At 39.0% G+C, this 24,726-nt stretch overlaps 1 protein-coding gene and 1 long non-coding RNA gene across 2 annotated transcripts in view; both read right to left on the bottom strand.

Annotated features, from left to right (window-relative positions):
* The window catches only part of LOC125008416 (GDNF family receptor alpha-4-like), a 62,450-nt gene extending 48,891 nt beyond the window's left edge, over positions 1-13,559 (bottom strand). Inside the window, exon 1 of the mRNA XM_047585640.1 lies at positions 13,062-13,559. Within this exon, the coding sequence (XP_047441596.1) occupies positions 13,062-13,101 (40 nt within the window). The 5' untranslated portion in view covers positions 13,102-13,559. The remainder of the gene's footprint in view (positions 1-13,061) is intronic.
* A 10,408-nt stretch (positions 13,560-23,967) lies between these two features.
* LOC125008420 lies at positions 23,968-24,504 on the bottom strand. Its single transcript, XR_007112891.1, has 3 exons — positions 24,322-24,504; positions 24,158-24,222; positions 23,968-24,073 (listed from the first exon to the last, which is right to left on the bottom strand). It is a non-coding gene; the product is annotated as an uncharacterized LOC125008420 (long non-coding RNA).
* Between the last annotated feature and the right edge of the window lie 222 nt (positions 24,505-24,726).

Below are 24,726 nucleotides of genomic sequence, written 5' to 3' on the forward strand. Positions count from 1 at the left end.
TGTTGTTGTAGTGCAGCAGTAGTTCCACTTACATTAAGTTATTATGTGTGTCTTGTCAGCACAAATGCAGCACAGTGTGGCTAGGAAAATTTGTATTGTTTCTTAAACAGAATGTCAGGTTTCTTGATAATTTTGCCCTTACTGTTTTGGAGCTGTTACTGCTGCCTTACACTCCAGTCCACTCCAATACCCTGTACCTTCTCAGGTTAATGAGACTTAAGCCATATTACTAAGGGTTAACTACATGTTGCTCCTCTTTTGCTGTCCCTCCTGCCACTCCATGATGCTCACTTGTTTGTCCTTACAAAAGTATACAAAAACGTAACTATCACCCACAGAGCCAATGTGAGCGCCCAGTTCACCTCAGGAACTCCAAGCTACAGTATGAACAATGCCAGATTAAAGGGCTATAGATAGGGCCAAGAGTAGAAGTGATTTTTTTTACTCTCAAAATGTTCACTCAGAAAAGAGTCATTACATGTCGGTAATTAGTAGTGTGTTAGTAATCTAATTAGTAGTGCGTTAGTAATCAATGTACGTATTTCAGGTTTGGAAGAATATCCAAAAAAATCTATGTCATCAAGAGACAGCAGAAGGGAAGATTTAACTTTTGTTGCCAAACTGTGTCTGCAGGTGGCCAGAAGCACTTGCCACCAGTGCTAGGAGCTGTATATACAGAAGAAATACAGAAGAGTCTGATGGGTTGCTTCTAGAAAGACCTCGTTGTCACTTAGCTCATTTGTTTAAAATCTGGTCAATCCAGCAACTGTGACTCATGTTTCTCAGCAAACGATACACATTTTTGGCTTGTGGACTACTTTTACAATGAACAAGTTACAATGATCTACCTGCATTAAAAAACAACTCTTCTTTAGTCAATATAAATTGGAAGGCTAACTGCTTTAGTCTATTATTGTATTGTACGTCAACCAAGTGTCACATGCCATAGTCGGTAAAGGTTATAGGTTGTCATCTAAAATTGGTTTTTTTTTGCATGGTGTGCCTTTTAGTAGTTGATTGTGATTGACATATTGGCACAGAAACAGCCCTTTAAGTTGATGACCTCATAATACCAATTTTAGAACCAAAGTAATTTTCACATAAAGTTAAATCTTCACAGAAAGTAGGGTACACTGTAAAAACTCTATAAAAACACTTACAGTGTGATGGTGCTTTCACACTGTGAGCAACAACTTTGTCATTGCTGCCAGCGACATTGTTGCCATTGGAGTGTTTGCCAAAGCTCAGTAACATTATCAGTGACAGGGTTAAAACAGGCATTGACTGTGCATACGTACATAACATGGCAACGGGTGAAGCAAACGCATGTGAGTGGTTTACATGTCAGACATCACATTGTGACTCCCACTAAGAATGTACTTTAGCTTGTCATCTTCTCATTGCTAGTGTGAATACACCACAACACAATTAAACAATATCTTAATGTTTGTGCTTTCAGTGAGTGATGGAAATGACACAACTCGAAATGTAACATGCATACAGAATAGACAGTACTGTTGATAGTTTAGAATCAGCAACAGATAGTAATACATTAAAGTTTACACAATATTCTACAGCACTGTAAATCATATAGACCACCTGTTACTTGCATAAACAACTGTCATCTGATCTTAAGGGGTCTCTTGGGTCCAGTGTTGACACAATTACCTTGAAAAAGTAATCCAATTAAGGATATCTGATTACTCCTTTAAAAAGCAGCTCAGTTACTTTTAAAACCAAGAAATCAGTAAAGTAACTAAGTTAGACTACAAGTTACTTTGTTAGTTTATTAGTTTAATGTGAATATTGATTTAGATAATAACATTAGATTACTTGTTACTGAAAAAAAGTGGTCGGATTAGAGCAACTTGTTACTTAGTAACTAAGTCGCTAAAGCAACAGATTACGGGCCTCACTACTTGGGTCACATGTGGAGTCGCATTTTCATTAAGTGTGAACTCACACACTAGTCAGAAGCTAGTCATTGGTGGTTATTGGATGCCAGGGCACATGTTAATACTAGGTCCGATCAAGGCCTGAGAAAGAGACAGAATCAGAAATAACAGCTGATTTGACACCCATTGGTCCCATATCTGGGGGGAAACAGCAACATGTGAAGCAGAGACTAGCCCCACTCTCGACTAGCCTTCCTTCCTTCATACATGGACAGTATCTCTCAGACTTCAAGAGAATTATGCATATTGTGTTTGAAAATTCAACAAGGAGAGCTGCACTCTGCTGTAGGGCCACCTGGTTCAAAGAGTGGCAGTGGCTTGAATACATTGCAGACACTGTCAGCATTGTGTGTTGTGTCAGCTGTCCAGAGCAAGTTGGTGTCAAAAGCAAGTCAAGGGAAGGAAAGGGCTTTCCCAATTGGAGAAAAACAACAGAAAGGATGAAAGGATCCTCTGTAAGACGGAGCTTCACTTCTCATTCATAATATACAACTTGCAGATGGCAACATGGTATGTAATTTCTGTGCTTTTAAAGTAGAAATCAAGTCAAGGTTGTAGAGGTTATATTAAAGAATACCAACTCTGTATTTGTCTCCACATTGGATTTAGAGTTGCAAGAGTCCAAATTTGAATACGGGGATGCGATGAATCTGCTTGCCCTGTGCCCAACTCCGTCACAGTTGTGCCAGTGCCCTGTCTGATAGACTGTTTAAGGAAGACCATCAGCGCCAACAGTAAAGGAGAGTATGCAAGTTTTTCTGTGCTATCAGAGTTTGAGTATGAATTTCAAAATAAATTCAGTTTACAAACAAATTCAACATGTACACCGAATGTTTAATGAGGTGATGTTCACGAAAACTGCATTAGTAACTAGCAAGCTAAACTGTGACAGCGTTAACATATCGTGGTCACTGTAAGTTAGTGATGGCAGGCAGGTGACAAACAGCTACAAGCAACAAACCTGCTCATCAGCTCTTTGACTGAACTGGCCTGGCAGAACCTGGTAGAAACCTTGACAGACCTAAACGTATATGGGGCATTGGTAAAGCAAAACATTAAATGACAATGTTTGGCTATTATACAAATGTGCTAACATGCTAGGCCAACTGTACACTGCTGTATCTTACTGTTGTAATTATGGGTGTAGTTATACACATGCAGTTTATTATACAGGTATGACAGGATGACAGAAGAATGTGACTAATGTCGTTGATGGTCATCCAATGCAAATATTGGAGAGACAGAGTGAAAAATGCCATGGAGAGTCCTGTAATAAGGCCAATGACTTATGCAGAAGTAAAGTAGCTGTCTTACTCGGAATGCAGACAGGGATTCACTGCTTCACCCGGAAGTTGAGCCTGGCTCTTTTTGAGGCTGAATATTTGAGGTTGTATTTTTAATGCTGAATATTTGAAGTTGTATTTTTGAGGTTGAATGTTGGAGGTTGCATTTTTAAGATGTTGAATTTTTTGAGATGTTGAATTTTTGAGGTTGTTTTTTTGAAATGTTGAATTTGTTTGTAAACTGAATTTATTTAGAAATTCATACTTCCATAGGGGAGGCATGTGCCAAAGCAGCCTTACTAAATGCTTACTAAAACACCACAAGTCTTTGGTTTGCTTGCATAACTGTGTTCATCCCAGTGGCATAATGGGTTTGCAAATCAGCTCCAGAATCAATGGAATTCATTAAACTCCTTTTTCCCACTGACTCTGAAGCTGCCTATTAAATAAATGCAACTTCAATTAAATTTTTTGTACATTCAGATTAGGTTTAGTGCATTAGGTTATAAGATAACCTTGACCCTTGAGGTCTCTGAAACAAAACCAAACTCTGTTATTTAAAATAGACAATTTGTTGAAAGTTGCAAAGCAGAGTACATACAATGAGGAGACTGAATAGGTAGGGGTAAGTAGTCATGCTTAATTTAAGGTTCCCTTACCAACTTTAGTGGACCATACGAAAGCGACAAAGCATTATTCACAAGGTCAGGAATTAATTTGTAAATAAATCGCTTCAGCTTTCTATCATTTAAACCTGATTATCTGAAACACTGACAAAGTTGGACTCACTAAGTGGTCTTTGGCTTACCACTCTGTTCTTCCTTAGAAAGTGTTTTAGCAGAGAGCCAATAATTGGAGTCTGACTGACCTTTTCGCAGTAAAAGAAACTCATCATATTGGTAAAATTAGTTTTCCAGCGCCAGTGTGTGTCAACCAATCTCATAATAAAAATTGTAGGAGCAACAGCATGTGGAGCAGTTTGCTGAAAATCAGCAACATGAGCTGAGCTTTGATTCCCTGCTTTGGCAATTTATAACTGCAACACAGCACTCTCCCTGTTCTAAATTAACCAGAATAATTTGTACCAAAGTCAGTGTGTCACTCGCACACTTCTAATCCCATTTCACATTCAGAAATTATTTTCCTTCACTTCCTTGATTATGAAGAAAATAGGTAAACGTGGAGCTGTAATTAGTGTAATTATGATCAAAGAGCAACAAATGGATAAAGGCTAAATGGTTGTAAAGGTCCCAGACAGTGATGAATGGGTCCTATTCTTCTTTAAATTCTGCGAAAAGATGTCCTGCTGTGTTGCTGTGTACTGAAGAACCCATTGCTTGCAGTCTTTTTGTTTTGGAATAGTAGTATTGTTGAGGGTTGAGGGTTTGACAAGAACAAGTCAAGAAAAGCATGAGTCACTTGAGGCCTACGGGATAAATGTTTTGGTTGTTACAGTGTCAGACTTGAAGTGAGACATTATTGTTCTGTTCACATTCATTATTTTGTTGACAATCCTTTTTCATGATGATAACGAGACGACGATGAGCTAAACATGACTATTTGATGACTAAAACATGACAAGACATGTGACTTTTTGTTGCCAGGACGAAACTTGACGTAAATGTTGGTGGGTGGTACGTCAGACTTTCAAAATGCATGGCATTTCTACCTGTCTACCTACCTGCATCCTGTCTTTGTTTGGTCACACCCACCACCATGCAGCGCACATTCTGCACAATACACCCGCAGCCAGTTAGTCACACACACAGAATTCAGTTTAATTCATTGATGTCATACGACATACTTGGCAATCAACTTGTGATATATTTTAAGCTGACAGTTTTCCACATAACTCCTGGTGCAAATGGGCTGCTAACATCAGGCTTAAGTTAGCTTGGTTGAGCTAACATCAATTCATTAGCTGCTGATGTGTAGAACATGCAGGGATTTTTGGCCAGGTAAGTATAATACGTTGTCATATTGACCCATGTCCAAGTGACTGAAACATGGAGGAAAATCTAACATTTTAGACCTGTTGCTGTTTCCCATGTGTTTAAACATACAGCACGCTTCTGTGGCTTCTGTAACGTCAGCAGCTTTTTTCGCCATGTGTACATTCAGTGACACTTTAGTCTGGCAAATAAGGTCAAGCTGAGCCCATGTTCCTCATCCATTGCTCATATTTTGCATTGCTCGTATGTTCATTCCAAATTCTCAGAAATAAAGCCATAGCTGCCAAAGAAAGATTGTTTTTGTTCTTTACTTTTGTGGTGTAATGAACATTGATTCCATTGTTACCACTTTATATATGTGTAATATGTAATCCTCAAAAAATCCTGCTTTGATCGTCTTTCTAGGTCATATAATGTAGAAGTTAGCCTTTGAGTATTTTAATCATAGGTTTCTACCATGGAGCCAAACTGCCATCCAGAGGCTAGTTGAAGAAATATCTTCGGAATGTAATTTGAAATATAATACTGTTATAGTGTTTTAATACATTTATATTCAACAAAGCAAGACTGGTTAGCATAGCCCAAAAATAATCTACTTTTCCTTCTTCTTGATATTAGTTAGCATTGCTTACCATTATTATTTAATTGTATGAATTAGCATAGTGAGGAAAGTCGTAGAAATTAATGAATGTAAATCATCGTAAGGCGTGAAGACCAGTTTCGTAACAAAGGGACACAACCTACAGAAATGGGGTGATAAAACCAGCGACTGGCCCATCTAGGCTCAGTTCTCTTTTAAGTTGTTCTTTCTCCGTCTGAGAGATTTTTGTCTAGTCTCAGTCGTGTCTTTGTCTTCATTGCTTTTTAGTTTGTCTTAGTGATACTTTTTATTTTTAAGTTTTATTTCGGCATTTAAGTTTTATTCTTGCATTTTTCTTGCCACATTTAACACACAACTTTTTCAAAGTACAAGCTGAATTTTATTTTAACTGTCAAGACTGTCATGTATTAATAATTTTTTTGTAGATATTTTCGACCAGCCATCGGAAGCATTTTCCAATTTCCTTATTGACTTTTTACCACATGTACGAGACTCTGCCACATGACAACTTCATAAGTGCCACTTTGTCTGCTTAACACATTCCGCTGTAAGCGATGCCAAAGTCAGGACCAGGGTGACTGTCACATCAAGCAGCTCTGAAAACCTTTGGTACCGCTGGCTTCCCCCAACAATACCACTGTGGAAGATCGAGCTCACCAGGACAGCGTTCAGTCCGGTGGTCCAGTGGTTCGAAGCATCATCCAAGGAGTTGGCATAAGTAGACTCTCACCTTCATCTTTGAGCAGAGTTGATCTTTAACTTAAGAAATTAAGTTCCATTGTGTCCTCAATTCCCTTCACACTTCTCACTTTTGTTGAACTCATTCATCCCGTTATTATCATCATTTTCTATTATTCTATAACTGTTATATTATTCATCATATTGTTTATTATTCATTATTCACCATTTTTGTAAATAAACCATATATTTCACTTAAGTTGTTTTCAGAAAGGTCCTTGTGAGCAGGTCACATCACTGTACTGAGAGCCGACACGTCAGATATGATGAGATTGATAATTTGCTAATAATTAATACTGATCCAATATTAATTGGTTAATTCTTACAATGTACTTTAAATCTGTGAGTGGTGCCCCCTTTCGACAAGTGCAGTTATTACACTTAAATGTTTAATAATTTATTTCCTACAAGACCCTTCTGTCATAGTGTTCTGTCGTAGTCCCATCACAGAATTTGAAAAACCAAACTAAATGGCTGGCAGAGATCTTTCTGTCATAAAGACTAACTGGGGATTGTAGGTCCAGCGACAGATCTGAAGCTAGTCTCTAACTCATCTGTCATCATGATAGCAGATGGGCCTGAGGTCAGGCCATGGCTGATCCCAGGCTCTAACCACAGAGAACAGTAGTACCTTCAGGGAGCACTGACGCTTGTCTGACACTGAATTTTGGTACACATAAGTGTACATACAAATACAGCACTCAATCCACCGCTGTTCGCACACTTGACACACACACACACAGAGCCAAGTAAGCAGAGGCCAATGCACCATCTGCTGCCCCTGTGTTTGAGTTCCAAATCCCAGTTATCAACAAAACACACAGAAGACTTCCAAACTACTCCCTTGCATACACCATTCCCTTTGAAAAGAACATACACACACACACATTCATGCATGCACATTTCACACACACACGCACACACGCATGCACGCAGGCATGCACGCACACACACACACACGCACCTTCTCGCCCAGATCAGATGAAACCAGGTGGTTGGAGGCCGGGTAAGTTGCTCATTTTTCATTAAATGCAACAGAGGAAAGAAGATAGACTCCCTCACTTCTTTCACCAGGTTCATTCACCTCATACACTTCTAATCCTCTTTTTCTTTCCCCTCTACCTTATACTCTCTCTTCAGACCTAGGACGATCACCTCTCCTTCCTACTCCAGCCACAGCTTTTTTACACTTATCATCAAAGCAGGTTTATGATGCTCATTTCTCTGGCCTCATTGCTCTTCATAGACGTCATCGTCTGTCACTGGAGATCAATAAAGATAAGACATTCTCTCTCTTGCTGTCTACCTACTGGAAGAACTCCTGATGCTCAGTGCACACAACACTGCAGTGATTTGGAATCATCAGTAGTGTATTGGCAAAGTGAGATGTTGAGTCTATAGTCTACACTGGAAAACACCTGGCACAACAGTGTGTCTGTGTGTGTGTACTTGTACAGCTATCTTTCTGATTACCAGTTTAAGTTTCACACCATCAGATTGAGGACATTTGTGTGGACATTTTGGCCGGTGCTCACTTTTTTTGGCCTCACTTTTTGGCAGTTTTGAAGGTTAAAACTCAGTTTAGGGTAAAGGTTATGGTTACGGTTAGTGTTATGCATTTAGTTGAGATGGTTGGGGTTAGGTCCTCACAAAGATGGTCATACAAGCATGTGTGTGTGTGTGTGTGTGTGTGTGTGTGTGTGTGTGTGTGTGTGTGTGTGTGTGTGTGTGTGTGTGTGTGTGTGTGTGTGTGCATGTTTTCTGTACTCTAAGTGACGGTACTCTGTTTAGATGAGGTAATGTCTAATGTTAGACCATTATGTCACATCCATCTATCTGAGGAGTTCTAAGCTGCATCTGCTGTCATGGCCTCATCAACCAACCCAGTCTTCATGGTCTGGAGTGCTGTGGATCAGACCTGTGGAGCTCCATAAACTACATGTGCCCCAGTCATCATGGCCTCCTCCAGTTGTCCACTCCTACCTAGATGAACAATTCACCAACCTGCCCATGATTCCTGTTATACTCACAAACTGTCACATAAGATCATCGGCTATGTGTTGTATTATTAGATTCTACTTGTTTCCTTCAGCTTGATGTATGTATCTATGACATAAGTTTGTTTATCTGTTTCTCCTGCTCTTCCTTTCTCTCTATCTTCTCTGTTTCTATCCGGCTGGCCTTCGGCAGATGGGTCCCTCCATATGAGCTGGGTTCTGCTCAAGGTTTCTTCCTGTTAAAGGGAGTTTTTCCTTGCCACCGTCGCCCTCAGGCTTGCTCTGGAGGTTGCAGGCTGTTTTTTGTAAAGCGTCTTGAGACAATTTGTATTGTTATTGGTGCTATATAAATAAAATTTAATTGAATTGAATTATATGTATCAGTACATTAGTTTGTCAACATTTTCCTTTTATTTAAAGGGGACTTCCATTAATTATTGACATAAAGGATAGGTTACTGGTCATGGATGCTGTCAGTAAATGTGTAAGGTGCAGCTCTGTGTGAGTTTATGAACTAATATCTAAAGTGCATACATGCTGTGACCCTTAATGGTATATGAAGTCAAAGAGCTACCCTCTTCTACATTCTGACCTGCACTGACATTTTTAATTAAAATGTGACAGAGCAGTGAAAATTCAATAATTCAAGAAACATCAAAAGAACTCTAAAACCAAACTTGAAAATTTAGCTTGGACTACCTCTTCAGAACAAATGTACAAGAAAAAAGTAGCATACCTAAAATTGTACAATACTGTTATTTAATGTCTGAGGCAGTAATTATCTCTGTATATGCACTGCCAGTCAAAAGTTTGGACACACCTTCCCATTGAATTGAATGAGAAGGTCTGTCCAAACTTTAGGTAGGTAGGTAGGTAGATAGATAGATAGATAGATAGATAGATAGATAGATAGATAGATAGATAGATAGATAGATAGATAGATAGATAGATAGATAGATAATTGTTATTTTGGTTATTGCCATTTTTTCATTTTTTATGAAAAAAATAGATAAATAAAACTACTGTTTGGTTATCAGAGTAGTAGCACATAACATTTATGTCAATTTAATGAATCAATAATAGGTTAATTACCTCACTGAATATACACACATTTGGTGTTTGCTGGAAAATATGCGTACACAATGGTCAAACATGTAATAATGGTGGAATGTTGCAACCACAAACAATACAGAGTACTTAATAGAATATACATACTGTATGTGTCTGTGTGTGGAATAGAAGTTGTTTTAAAGCTGCATCAAGTCAAGAAGTTTTCATTACCACAAAGGAGTCATGCTAAGAGGTCAAAATAATATATTGCTCAAAAATAGCAGGTAAAACACAGTCTAATGTCACTCAAATGTCTACTAAAAGTCAAAAATGAAAGTGAAAATAGCTAAGAGAGAAGCAATTATTCAGGGGCTTTTACATGGAACTAAGACAAGGAACACAAAAATGATAGAAATACTATATTTCAGATTTCTTTTGACAGCTCCCATTCCCAGAGTATCAATATCAGTATAGTTCTTCCAAAAACCACTAGTGGCGTCTATGTAAAAATGAGCTCTATCACAGACCCACCACACCCCTAAAAATACACACAAACATGCACACCTGTCTGTGCACCGATAAGACGTCAACCATCGCCGCTCCAAATGTGTTTGCACACCGGCGTCGGTTGACTGCACTTCCTCATTGAACGACTTGAACAATTTATTCTGACGCGCAGCCGAATCCGAGGGGGAATTTAGATTGATATAGAAAAAAGAGAAAAATCAGACACGACCTGAAAGCCTTGAGGGAAGGGGGGGGGGGGGGGGGGGGGGGGGGGGGGGGGGACTGAACCTAAGGTGGAGAGACAGGGAGATATATTAGCCTGCCACTCAACATTACAACATCACTACAAGCTGGACAATCATTAACACAGCTAATGAACACAGCAGGGTCCTGCTGCAGACGGACCATGCTCACATATAAGCCACTTCAGGGAATTTGATTAGTGTTGGTACCTGGAATGACTGGAGTAGCTCAGGCATTTTAAAAATGGAAACTGTAAAAATCGTGATTCGACCCTAACATACTAAAAGTAAGTTAACAAAACAGGCAACGGGCAGAAGGCACCTCAGTGTCCTACACATACATTGGAATGTATATGCATTTATACTGAAACAAAGAGACAAAAATCAACAAATGGCTGGAATCATGTACAGTCGAAATTAAGCACAACCTCTAGTTCTAGTGTAATACTGTTACCTCATCCAATCATGAAGGAGAAGGGAGTCTATCTGATTTGCGGTGAGGGATTGTCGAACAAAAAAAATGGAATCCGCGCAACAGTACTACCGTACACAAACATATTTTTTAAAACTGAAAAAAAATATATATATATATATATATGTATACATATATAGTGTATTAATAAGTGATGCAGTGTAAGAAGATTAGTATTTCTTGATGACTTGAGCGTATTGACCTCATCGATTTAACTTAATTTATAGATGCAGTTTAGTAACTGTTATTACTCAACTTGGTGATTTCCCAGCTTGCTCCACATGCTTCTGTCTCACCCTAAAGTAAAAACCATCTGGCTATGACAGTCCAACATGAGTGTGTTAAGTGAGCACCCTCTGAATCTCACAAATTTTGTTTTGTGAATACAAATCTCTTCTATTGTCGCATACACAAAAATATTGAGTATTTCCCTTCCAAGGTATGACTGCTCTTATCTAATCTGCTGACCCTACAAGGGTTTGTGTAGCCCCATTATAGTAAATGACAAGAAAGGATATTTGATTTTTAGCACATGCAATATACTGCTTTAAGAAAGGTTTGAAAAAACAAAACAAAAAACACCACAGTGAGATAAGCAGTATGGACATTTTTTCTTCTTGTTTTCTATTCATTTACTAGCTTTTAGCATGCATAATAATGCCGAGAGTCAGCACACACACAGAAAAAGGAAAAAATAAAAATATCAACAAGGTCATCTTCATGTCACATTCAGATCCAGCAGCAAGTTAATTATGCTGCAAACTGGTTATCAATAAATAATCTGAGGATTATGATTTTGAACTGTTCAGGAAGTGTCTCTGTATGTGTCAGAAGTCAGTCATTTGCAAGATTATTTTTTAGACAACCTGATGGGACACAGATTCTGTGTCTTCGTGACATCAAAAATATTCACAAATATCAGGATCAAAAATGGAACTGAATAAGAAAACAAAAAATAAAATAAATACAAAAAAGTTAATATTACACAAGGTTCATTTTAGATCCTAAATGAAGTCTGGAGTGGTTCCGTATTAACCCAAAAGCTTATTTATTTACTTCATCTTCACGCTATTGCATTGACATAACTAAATTAAAAAAAATGCTGTAGATTAGTAAAAGTGTAGAAAACTTCAGGAACAATAACAAAATAATATGTTGATGTTAATGCTCAGTTCCTGTATTTTCACTTAGTGTGTGCTAGAACATAAATCAATAATTTAATTCTGCAATCTTTGATCACATGAGGATGTACCTTAATGTACCTTAATCATTAAAGCAAACTTGTGGGATAAAATTGCAGATTTGGAGTACAGAACTCAAATTTTTTATATTTCCACCCATTTAAGTTACTAATTTACATTCCTCTTAAACCACATTCTGCTGTTCCTCTATGTTCCTATTTTATAATCATCATGAATATACTGCCACTTAAATGTACATTTCTAGCCTTAAATATTTCAGTTTGTATGGACTGTTTCATGTAGTCACCAGGGTTCACATTTGATCATAGTATTCCTAAAACTAGTAGGTGGTTTAACAATTAAAAATGTAAATGTTCTACATACAAAATAATTATGAATCAGAAGGTTCACTGAGCTTCTGTATCGTCATACTAGTGTGATATAGTTCATGCTGTACTGCTGGGATCTGATAAAAATGCAGCTGTCATGTCTTCCTGGAGACTTGATACATGTCAGGTGATATCATTACTTTCTGGTTCATTCATCATGTAAAGTTTTAATTCAGGGCTTGGAGATGAAGAGCGTAGCCTAGCGGCGTTTTTAGACGCAAAATAACCTAAGCTTAGTTGTCTTGCTTGGAGCACAGAGCTAGGGGCACTGAACCACGTTAATGAGTTTTAAGGACAAAATAAATAAATAAAATGATAATTGAGGATAAAGTCAGCAACATCCTGAGAACATATTTTTGCTTTGCTGAAAAGTCGGGAGATTAAAAAAAAAAAGAACGAAAAAAAAAGTCCTTCCCGGAGACTCCAGACCAGTGAAATTGACCAAATGAGACAAAAGCTGCTCCTAAAAATAATCAAAGTAGAAAAATAAACAAGAGGCAGAAATATCTCTTTATGCTGATGTAAACAGCGACGCTACTGATTAAGCGGGGCTTTCCACTCTCCATCCCCGTCTGAAACTAACTTGCGAGACAAAAATCTTCTAGACAAAGACTGTGATCTTCTGTTCAACTATTTCAGTAATTATTTCCCTCTTTCTTTTCTTTAATTTGCAAAAATACACACGTGAACCTACCTGAGAAGACAAGAACTAGCGAAATCCCGAAGAGAATCATGTTTGCCGTGTTCGGGACACTCGGCGGGGGGTAAAACGGGGATGTGGAACGGGACTTGGTGCGTCCTCGACTGGTCCAGCAGCACCGCTGTGCGCCCCGCAGAAAGACTCCCCGGCCCGCCACTACATTTACCGCGCTGACACTATCCGTGCGTCCGCCTTTTGTTCTATGCTTGCGACGGTAAAGTCCCTCAAGTTTCCAGTCCCCAGATGGAAGGAAGGAAAAAGCTCGGAGAAATGTGTCGAGGAGAAGTACGCGCAGGGGAGACTGCCTCTTGCAGTGAGAGTACGTTTGTTTGTGCCAAGCTCCAGCTTTGACACCGCGCAGGTCTGAGATATTAACTACTGGAAGGATGAAATGTCAGGCATCACCGGGCTGCAGCTCTGCCCCCAGACAGTCATCACGACAGGGATCCGTTAGTGAAGGGGTCCTGGCGCATTCTGCGATCATAACGCTGACAGTCCGTGTAGGCTGGAGTTATTAAATGGTGATGTCCCTCCTCCCAACCCCCTCCTCCTAATCCCCCTTTCTATTTACAAGAAGTATTATGCAGCACACAATCAATGCTTTGCTTGGGAATGGATGTATATAGGTTTTAGTATTTTGTCATTATTTTCTTCTTTTTTTTTGTAGCAGTAGTTTTATAATATAATATGTTAGAGGACAATGTTTCAAAGATACTATTTTCATTTAGAAATGATGTATATCACCACACTGTTTTCACAATCACCTCATATGGATAAATGCATTTGTTGAATCACAGCTTCACAGGTGGTGGCGGTTTGGGTAGACAGTGGGCATACAAAGCACTTAACTCTCCAGAAAAAAAGAAACAAAAATGGATGTTTCCAGACTGGTATCACAATGTGGTGTTTTTAGTTAAATGTAAACACAGCTTGCAAATTCACAGAGGCTGCAAGCCACCGTAGAGCGGTCAGCCTAAACGAGACTGTTACATTTATGTTTAATAATGCTGCAGTAACTACAATTATTAATGTACAACAAGACCAAAGTTTTTAACAGAAAACAATTAATTTTGTGTGTGAACTTCAGCATTCATATTTGTAATTTGCAAAATACTTAAATTACTCTGCTAGAAAACTTAAATCTGTCACATTTCTGGGAGGAGGCTTCAGTTGCATGTATATAAACTGGACATATACAGCAGTAATTATAGAACATATATTAATATATATTAACTGGCTGTGATTTAACAAATGTAAGTAGTTATTTTAAAGCTGCAGTACAGTCAACAAGGATGAGCAAATGATAATCCATACAAGAGAAGGAGATAATAATGAAGATCAAAATACATGTCTTAGTACACTAGAGGGGGTTCAAAGATAGCTGGTGGGCCTCTATACAATTATATTAAATATAATTTAATTTTTAATTTATTTATTTTTTAACACACATGGTGCTTTAGTTCTAACTTAGGCATGTATGACTGCCAGCTAAAGTGGCACACAGAAGTGTCTTCAAGATTTCACAGCCAGTAGAAGCAACTCAAATCCCATACAGGGTCATTCTGCATTCTCACATTAACACATTTGCCTTCAAACTCATTGGACAACATTTTATCATTCGATGGGACAACCCTAAATATATAGACAAGGTAACCAGCTTTTCAGACTTGGAATAGTAAGTCACTTGGATTTAATAAGACCAAGCTTGTTTTCTTGCAAGGCCTTTGTTTTGTTCTCTTTCATTCTTTTGTATGATGTTTTGAATGTACTGAGTCGTCATTTGACAAATTATCTAGTTCACTTTTTCAGTGAGTACTGAGACGTATTATAAATCTTCATGGCAATATCATTAAAATATACACTGAAAAAAACCCACAATACAATGTAGAAATTTAGAATGATTTCTATTACAAAGAAAACTATAAAAGGACACATATTTGGGTGGAATTTTCCAATATCATGTGTAGCTTTGTGAACCTCAGCGTGTTTCTCCGTGTAAAGCAGTGAATTACAAAAAAGGTTCATTTTTAGGGGTGGAGGATGGCTGTTCCACCTTTTAAACCACTGTAGCGATGTCTTTACTTCATTTACACATACTTTAAGACCACAAAAGAGCCATGAAAGACTGACTCTCACTGCCTGCAGCAGGAAAATGTTTCTACATTATTAATACACTATTAGACACGGCATGTCTCTTGTGGCATTATTGTGAAGTTAAAAAGCAAATAATTCACTAAACACATTTGTAATTGAACAATCTTCAAGCCAAAGGTCGCAGGCAGAAGTCTGACTGAGACACATGATTCTCTATATGTAATGATTAATGTACCCACCACGTCAAATAGTGCCACTTTGGTATGATATAAGATAAGGTAATACTTAATTGATCCCCATTGGGGAAATCCAAAATCTGTAAAATGACACCTAAAATGGACAAGAATGTTCAATGTTTTTCCAAGATGTCAAGTATGTCAAGCTAAATGTTGCTGATTCTGTATGTTCTGATTAATAAAAGTGGGTCTCAAAAGCAAAACATGAGGAAGGATGAAAAGGTGCAGACCCATAAAAGCTCCAAGGTGAAATATGTTGATGCTGTGAGATGGCGAAGAATGGGAATATAGTGGTAGTAAACCTCAAAGTCAAGGGTTGAGACATGATTATCTACCTGGTTTTGCAGTGAAGCAATTAAGAGCAGCAATGTCTCATTGCTCCTCTTATTGACAACAACTATTCAGGTTTATCCTATTTATCAATTACATCAATTGTCTCAAGATGCTTTGCAGAACCCAGAGCATGAGAGTAAGTACTGAACCAATCAATATAAAAAAACATGCTGCTTTGAATTAAGCCAGTCGAACTGCCACTGTGTTACTGTGACAGATAAGCCAGAAAGACACACTTCTATATCATTGTGTCTGGATTTAGTCATTGTAACAGTGAGACGACACTCAGTGGTGGGGCCTCAGGCCAGTAGGGTAAAAACTTACAGCCGTGATGTGTTTTCATTGGGGGCCTCACCTGACCTAACTCAGTGCTATTAAATGGCGAGTGTAAGGTTTTCTGGATAGGTAATTATGGCATGGCAACAGCAAAAAAGAAAGAAAGAGGTGAAAAGAGAGATAACAGAGAGAAAAGCACGACAGTGAAGCAGATAACGATGAGTAATAATGACACTAAATGGCTAACTGAATGCTGACAGTCTAACTTTAACTGTGGATGAGAGACAGCTCTGTTGTCAATGGCCATGTCTAGTGTATCTAAGCTGTATATTTTCATTATGCTGTAAACCTAATTTGCCATGGTGTAGGCTGCAGCACAGGTTTTATCCTCTGGACTGGAACTACGTTAAATGTCATTGTCCCAATCAAATGAAATGTAAGTAATAAACAATGGCGGAAACTATGTTTGAAGGAGAACATTAAAAAGCTAAAATCTACAATGTAAAAACATTTTAAATTGACTGTATTAACATTTTACTACTCTAAGTCTCATAGACCATATCCCTTCATTTTATCCCTACCTCAGGATCATTGCTGAAGTTTCACCAGCTACGACAGGATGAAGTGTCCATGAAGTTCAGAATACCACTTTTAATTTATCATGTATAAGCAATGCACTCTAACTATTCCTTGGTGGCATTATATGCTTTTTTGGTCATCACATCAGATCATGGTTCTACTGATAGTAAGCAGTCATGATGTCATGATGAGGATTTTTTTTTGTCAGATTATTTATAAGATAATGCTGATGAATGGTTAGAGTGCTCAAATGGAAATTGTGGATGTCATCAACCGGCCATAAACAAATTCTGCCACATCAATTCCTTTCTTTGCTAATTCATCCACCCGAGTGCCTTAGAGTAACAATGGAAACTTGTTCTGCAGTAGACACTGAAGTGCGCACAACAGCCACTGTTATAAACACTGCAAATCTTTGTGTGAACAATACACTCTTTATTCACTAATCTATAAGCTAGTACACATAAAAAACTGTATTATTAATAATATGCAACTTTCAATTTTGGAGGAGTCTGTAAATTTCACAGATGCACAGTCTGTGTAAATTCATTTCTGCATTTAAATTAATTTTAAGATGTTTTTGAAAGACTTTAGTAGCTCACAGCTTGCAGTTTTGTGCTTTTTGTTCTCCACTGGTGTCAGAGCTGCAGGTGTAGATGGTGTCTGTGATTTGGTGCAGAGCAGGTGTGGAGCGCTGTGGCTGTGCTGCGGTGCAGGCAGTTAGGTGCACTGCTGGACTGGATGATTGTGTAAATGGAGGAGAGAGGAGCTGGAGGAGACACTTTTATGGCAGGCCAACCGTAAATAGCCGTTTCACAGAGGCACACTCTCACATATACCCAACACACATGAAGACACATGCACACTGCACTGCCATCGTGTGTGCTTAAATTTCCTCACAAGCAATTCCTATAATTGGTGATGGAAGCAGCTGAGATGGCACGAGGTCTTATTTAAAAGCATCTGCACAGATTAGTCTCACTGACAGCAGGAGGAACAAGATAATAGAATTTGAACCAAACTATCTGGTTTTGATTTGCACAGAATCATAAGCTTGGAATCAGTGAGCTCCACAGACGGCAGAGCAACAGTTAGGCCAGTACATTGCCTCTGTTCATTGACAGCATTTCAGCTTCACTAACAAACAACAGTAATTTGAGAAATCATTTTAGCGTGATATGTGCATAAACAGAGACACACAGACACACACATATTCCAAGTATTCCAACCTTGCCCCATCAAGCAAATAACATGCCTTTGTGTTCACCCCCAGAGGTCATTCAGCCTCATGGCCTGTTGGGCTACAAGCTGTTCAGCTAATCAGTGAAGAGCATTCCCTCTCCAGGGATAGGCATATGGTGATCAACACTGTGACATCACAACAAATAACCATGGTGACATGACAATAGAAGCTCTGCCCTGGCATCGTAAATCTCCTTGTGATCACATCTGGCCCCACCTTGGAGGTCTGCTGTCTGTAACATCTATAAATACAACTGGCCATTCGTAAGCCAGAGGCTTACGAATGAAAAGAGTAGCATTTCCATTTCACTATCACCTCAGAACAAATCAGAATGAATACATTCAGACTGGGAGATGGGTACATACAAGATTATGACATTCTGGCGTAAGACATTTTATTATATAGTGTTCAGGCAAATCATAACATTAGACTTGACAGAAGTGTTTTATCCCAGAAATCACTGAGAGAGAGAAATCATTTTGAACTTGGACTTTAAACAAGATAAAATATTAAGATGGTCAAAGGCTGAGCATGCAGACATGGTCTCTGTCCCTGCCTTGGCAGGCATATATAAAGTACATCATATGTATCTGTCTGAAATGGTCTGAAACAGCGATTAGATGATAATTTGCAATAATAGAATCCTATTGTCTTGATCTCTTGAGTTGTAGGATGAGTTATATATCAAAACGTGCGGCTTGATTGGGATTGGTGCGCTGTTATTTTTCTCTACAAAATATGAAAAATTATGTGATAAAAAAAGAGAGTTTTTCAAATGTCTACTACTCAGGCATACATTCACCTACATTCATTTTAACTTTAAACTCTCCTGTATTGGTGTATTAATCCACATTTTGATAGGTCATATAGTTTTTGATCAGTCACTGTTCAATGACCATGATCAATTTTATGAGTGTGTATTGCATGGAATGTTCTCGCTAGAGTGGATGACCTCATCAGTTAGAGTGGGGGAAGTTGTCTGAAATTGTCTGAAACTTTTCTCTTTACACTCTACACACAGGATTTTTTACACAGTTGTAGACAAATCTGTTCCGTCTCTTACAATGTGCTCGTCAAAGCAGTAAGACATACAGAATTTAAGCAGAAGAGACCCCTGTTTAAAACTTGCACATGTGCCCAAAATATTAAATATAGAAAGACAAAAAACATATAAGTGTTCAGGAATGTCTTACGACACCCACAGTCTGCTTGTTTTTCTGATAGGAGCTACCGTTTTGTCACAGTAAGCCCAAATGTGAGACCCTTTTCTCCATGTTTCTCTCTGTCCCTGCCCAGCGTGCCTTGACAACGACATCAAGTTGCCGCGGACTGACCCTCAGGCCAGAGCCACAGCTGAGAACAATTCATTGATCAGGGACTCCTCTGATATCTCTGGTGTATAACCCCCCCCCCCCACACACACACACACACACACAACACAGGTAACTTGATTTGTGACTTTGTGATTACAGTTACACACACACATGCACACCACACACATATACACACAAACACACAGGTAACTTATGTTATTACAGTTACAGATACACACACACAGGTGGCTCATTTTCCCCGTATGAACTGTTGTTGCCGAGATATAAGCAGTTGTTCGGAGGGCAAAACCTAGGGTACAGTATTTGTACCTGCCCTTTGGTCAGAGAGCAGACAGCAGCAGTTGGACCCCGTAGCCATGGTAACTGAACCCACATGCACAAAGGAGCCAAACGCAGTCTAGCAAAAGATTATGACCCCTCAGACATTAACAGCAATGGAGAAGGACAGCAGATCTGACATTGGCAGCATTACCATATAATTTGACACTAACTATTTGATTGTCTTCATTTTTTTGTACTTGATGGAAACATCAATCAAATAAAGGCATAATTTCAACTGAATAATGAATAATAACTAATAATAAATAATAACTGAATAATAAAGTTCTTGACACCAGACTGCACAGTACTTACATTATACAATATATATAAAATATACAGTATATTATATTGTAAATATATCATTTTAAATTTGTATTTTAGCCTATGCTTTCTGATGTGAAAATATTGTAAATGCGTCCTGCTAATAAGGCTTGTTACATTTTTTTATTACATACATTTTTCTGATTGGATTCTGATTCTGACATATTGCACCCTTGAACCCGAGTCACCAGAGGAAGCTGAGTGAAGTCAATTAAGTTCAGTACTCATCTAATGAGCATAAGTTTGCAAATTAAATAAATAATAAAAATCCTGTTTTAAGGAAGGTTTTCGGTCAGTTATTTGAATGGAATCGTTGCATTGAAATAGAAAGGTCTGTGTTGCTCCTGTCACTCCAGAAAGCTGTTGGGGAAAATCTGGATTATAAGAACTGAGAACAGCACTGTTTTATATTTGTGTGTCATGACTTTAGCACACATGTTAATTTATTATTTACTGATCTCTGACCTGACGTTAGTGACACCTGCACAAAACTCAGATGTGCAATGGTCCCACTAAAATCCACAGATGAGCTAACACCTTGCACTCTGAATGCATTAAGTATAATAATGACGTCTTCTTGAAGACACAGTGGGAGACAGCACAGCAACAAGATTGCAGACATCTCTACACCTAATTTAAGTAAGACTATTATAGAGTTTTAGACTATAGGGAACTTGACGTATTAAACACTCAACATACTAAACTTTTTATCGTGATGTGTCTCAACCAATACTAGATATTGAGACATTCTAATATCTTCTTCTCTTCACTTTATTTGCATTTGTGCAATGTCTCAGCTATGTTTACAATGTGGTCTTATAAGGATAAAGTCATCATTATGAGGAGAGAAAAAAATGTAAGAATGTTGAGAAAATAAACTCATCATTTCAAGCCTGCTCCCCAACATTACCATCTTACCCCATCTCCTGGTAGGCAAACAGATGGTAAAGCATGCCTAATTAACATCTGAGTGGTGAGTGTAGAGTTAGAGTATTTATTTACATGTTGTAATAAAACATCTGTGAAGGGGTGTGGTCTCTAAGGATCCCAAGGCCCCTCGTTTCACTCCTAATGCTTTGGATGTGATGCTTTGGAAATGGACTGCATGCTTTGGATTTAATATGTTGGTAAGGGAGTGAGATGAATGAGTACAGAGCATCATGAAGACCATGGAGAGGCTGCTGCTCCATCACATAAGGCCCCAGGTCTATCTTGCCCCACTGCAGTTTGCCTCACATTGGACAGAGAGAATGCTGCTGTGAGGATCATGTCTTTTGACTTTTCCAGTGCATTCAACACCATCCACCCCCTGTTACTGAGGGACAAGCTAATGTGGTAGACTCACACCTCACTTCCTGGATAATGGACTGTCTCATTGTTACTAAGTAACATATTACTCTAATCTGACCACTTTTTTCAGTAACAAGATGTATTACTATTTCCAAACCAGTAATCAGATTAAAATGACTTATCAAGGTCACTGTACTTTATTATTTTACCCGATGTGAATGAGTAAAAATTTTATATTTTTAGTTCTATATTTAATTCTATATTTATATAATGTATATTGATATATTTTTGCTTTCTTCTTGCATCTCAGGGAGTGATGTCACATAGGCACCTAAGCATAGCAGCAGTAGCTCAGGAGGTAGAGCAATCGTCCAATAACCACAAGGTTGGCAGTTCAATTCTGTCTATTGCATTTGTGCACTTGACCAATTGGCCGCTTGGGCAAGAGACTGGGTTGGCACGGAGGCACTAAGAAGGAAGAAAAAACAGAGATAGTAAGAAAGAAACACTTTCAACAGGAGGTTTGCTTCTTTTGCTCTAGATGTAGCTCTCACGCGGCACAGACCAAGAAATGCAGAATTATCTAGCACTAGAGGGAAGCCATGGCAATCCTTTTAAAGAGCCCTGATGATGATTGGCCGTAGCTGCAATCAGGTGCTCCTGCCAGTTTCCTTCACAGGCGGGCCTAATAAGGTGACTGAGGGAGGAAACAGAGGGAGAGAACAAAAACACTGAAGCAACAAAAAGAGCAGGACCATGACAGTACCCAGGGGGCCACCTGGTATCCTACCTGGCTTGTCTGGAATGCCCGTGACAGAAACCAGAGAGCAACTGGGGTTTGAGGATCAAGGATCTGGAGATCCAGGAGCGTTCTTCCCAGTCTACGAGGTCTTGATAGCCTCGGCTCCGCCTGCAGACATCCAGAATCTCTTTGACAGGGAATGCAGGTTGACCATCAATAATGCAGGTTGGTGCAAGGGGGTCAGCAGGGGGATGAAGGGGGCTCTCTACTCCCGGCTTAAGGAGGGAGATGTAGAAAAATGGGTGGACCTTAAGGACTGCCAGAAGCTTCAAGCGGATGGCACTGAGGATGATGATCCTTTCAATGGGATAAGGGCTGATGTAGCCTGGAGAAGTTTTCTGAAGTTGCCAAGGTCACGGGCTGACAGCCAGACCTGCTGCCCCAGTTGATATTCAGGGGCAAACTCGTCAGGCTTGTCTGAACTGCGCCTGGACCGAGGAAATCGTCACTTCAATCTCCTGGCTCGGGAACAGAGGTGGCTGGACAGCATCGAATTTAAAGAAACATTTGGAGTCGCAGCACAGCACGGTGAAGCTATAACAGCATGTTTTTTTTGTTGTTGTTTTTGTTGTTGTTGGTGGGAGGGGGGGAACTAAAAAAAATTGGAATCTAACTTAGTTACTTTTAAAATCAAGTAATCAGTAAAGTAACCAAGTTAAGTTTTAAAGGAGGTATCAGTAACTAAGTTACTAAGTTATCAGTAATCCGTAATCAGATTGCTTTTTCAGGGTACCTGTGGCAACACTATGCAGAAGTTCTCAGATGACACTGCAATCGTGGGGTGTATCAGGGATACACAAGGAGTACAATGGACTGGAGAACAAGAGTACCTGGGTCTACAGCTGGATCACAAACTGGTCTGGTTAGCTAACAATGTTTTAGATCTTTTTTTTTTTTTTTTTTTTTTCTTAATTGGTCCACAGTGTATCAATACAATGGAAGAGAGAGTTCTGCACACTGCAACTAGACAAAGCACAAGCAAATTAAGAACATGCCTTTATCGATTTGACAACTGCTTCACTGCAAATACTCAGAGATAAAAACACTCTGCAAAAACACACAGCATCAAGCAAACATAGCACTGCAGAAATGCAATCGACAATGGAGTTGTTCCCAGGATCCTATGAAGTGATGACTGCATGGGACTAGACAAGACATTAAACAAAATGCTTATTAAGAATTGTGTTGTTAATAATAATAATTAAACAGCAAGTCTGTCTTGTCTCAGTGAGTTCATCACATCATCGCTTTCTGGGAACAATTCTGTTGTGTTTTGTGCTTTTTGCACTGTTTGTTTGCAGGTGTTATGAGAGTTTGGTGGTGTTGCGTGCAGGACAGTATTGCAATGCACCTGTCAAAAGGATGAAACTGTTTTCTTAGCACTTGTTTTCCCAAGTTGCAGTGCGTTGAGCTCTCTTATGAAAGTGTATTTCTGCCACGCCTCAAAAACAATGACGCTTTACTCCAGAATAAATGGCTGTTGGTGTTTGTTTGTGTGATCTAGCAACAGTTGAGTAGTGAAGGAGAATTCACATTGGAAATGAGGTTGTGAAAGGCTAAAGCAGCCCTTAATCATAATCAAGCTTGTATATGTCAGCTTTCTAGAAGAACGTCTGTGTTACTGTCTGAACCTTTTGCCTTTAAGGGAAGCTGCCTGTGTGTGACGTAAATGATTGAGGAGTGTGTGAGAGACTGCTGAAAGCCAACCGCATGAAACAGACACTGCTGTCTATACACAGGATGATCTTCCTGTGCCAAAAACTGGCAACATGTTTTGCGCCATTGTTGAGCAGCTCACCAAAGGTAGTGACTTATATGCCAGTCTGTGAATGAAAATTTTTGTACCTTCTTCTTTGGCAACTCCAGGGTTTTGGCAAAACCAACAGCTACTTGCCAGCAACCAGATAAGTAACCATACCACTGGTACCAACTGGAAAACAAAGTCAGAGATTTCTAAATTAATAGTAGCAAAGCAAAAAATCCACAGTGGATGCTTATGAGTTCTGTGAGCATAAACAGAAGCTCTTTGCTTTGTTTTGTGTTTTGTATTTTTATTCTATCTAAAGATAAGCAAAGGTTTAGGAAGATGGGGTGATGATGGGGGTCCTCTTCATCTGACATGAAGTCTGTGGTAGCAGTTTTCCATAGATCCTCTTCACCGCTATGTACTACACCACCTTTACGGGAGAGTCAAAGAAAATCATGGATAGATGCAACCTTTTACAATTCAGTATAACCCACTAACAATAATGATATCTCACATTGCTTGTGCATCAAAACTGTTGGTGGTGTCCTTTTGTGCCTCATAGAGTCTCCTCACAGCTTCCTATAAAATGGAAAAAAAACTACAACATGAAATAAAGTTCCTTAAATAATATAAGAATCAGCATATACAGGATGTCTCAGTGAGTGAAAAGCCACTTACTGAAATAATGCTGTTTTTCTCGTGTTTTGTCCTTTTTTTTCCGCTGACTGCAACCGTTTCATCTTGCACTCTCCATGTGGCGCAAATCCCATTCAAGCTCATTTGGGCCACAGGAGTGACGCTGGCAATGGTTACCCAACTCCAATCCTCCCTTCTGTGCGGGGTTACAACTGTAAAAAATGGTATCCAAACTCTGTTTGCTGCTGGAAAATCCCAGGTTTCTTCTGTACGCCATGTTGAATGTTAAAAAAAGCAAAAGAGTATGTGAGTTTCAAATCAGGGTTTCGCTAGAAACACAGTCCCATTAGTTGTTTGCTGTTACGTGTCTGCAGTGGTTACACCGAGCATAGACAGGAAGTACTTGCTGTCTCGCAAGTAAAAGTAACAGCCAATACCTGAAACACA

Source organism: Mugil cephalus, chromosome 5 (genome assembly GCF_022458985.1).
Source record: "Mugil cephalus isolate CIBA_MC_2020 chromosome 5, CIBA_Mcephalus_1.1, whole genome shotgun sequence".
In the NCBI taxonomy this organism is placed as follows: Eukaryota; Metazoa; Chordata; class Actinopteri; order Mugiliformes; family Mugilidae; genus Mugil; species Mugil cephalus.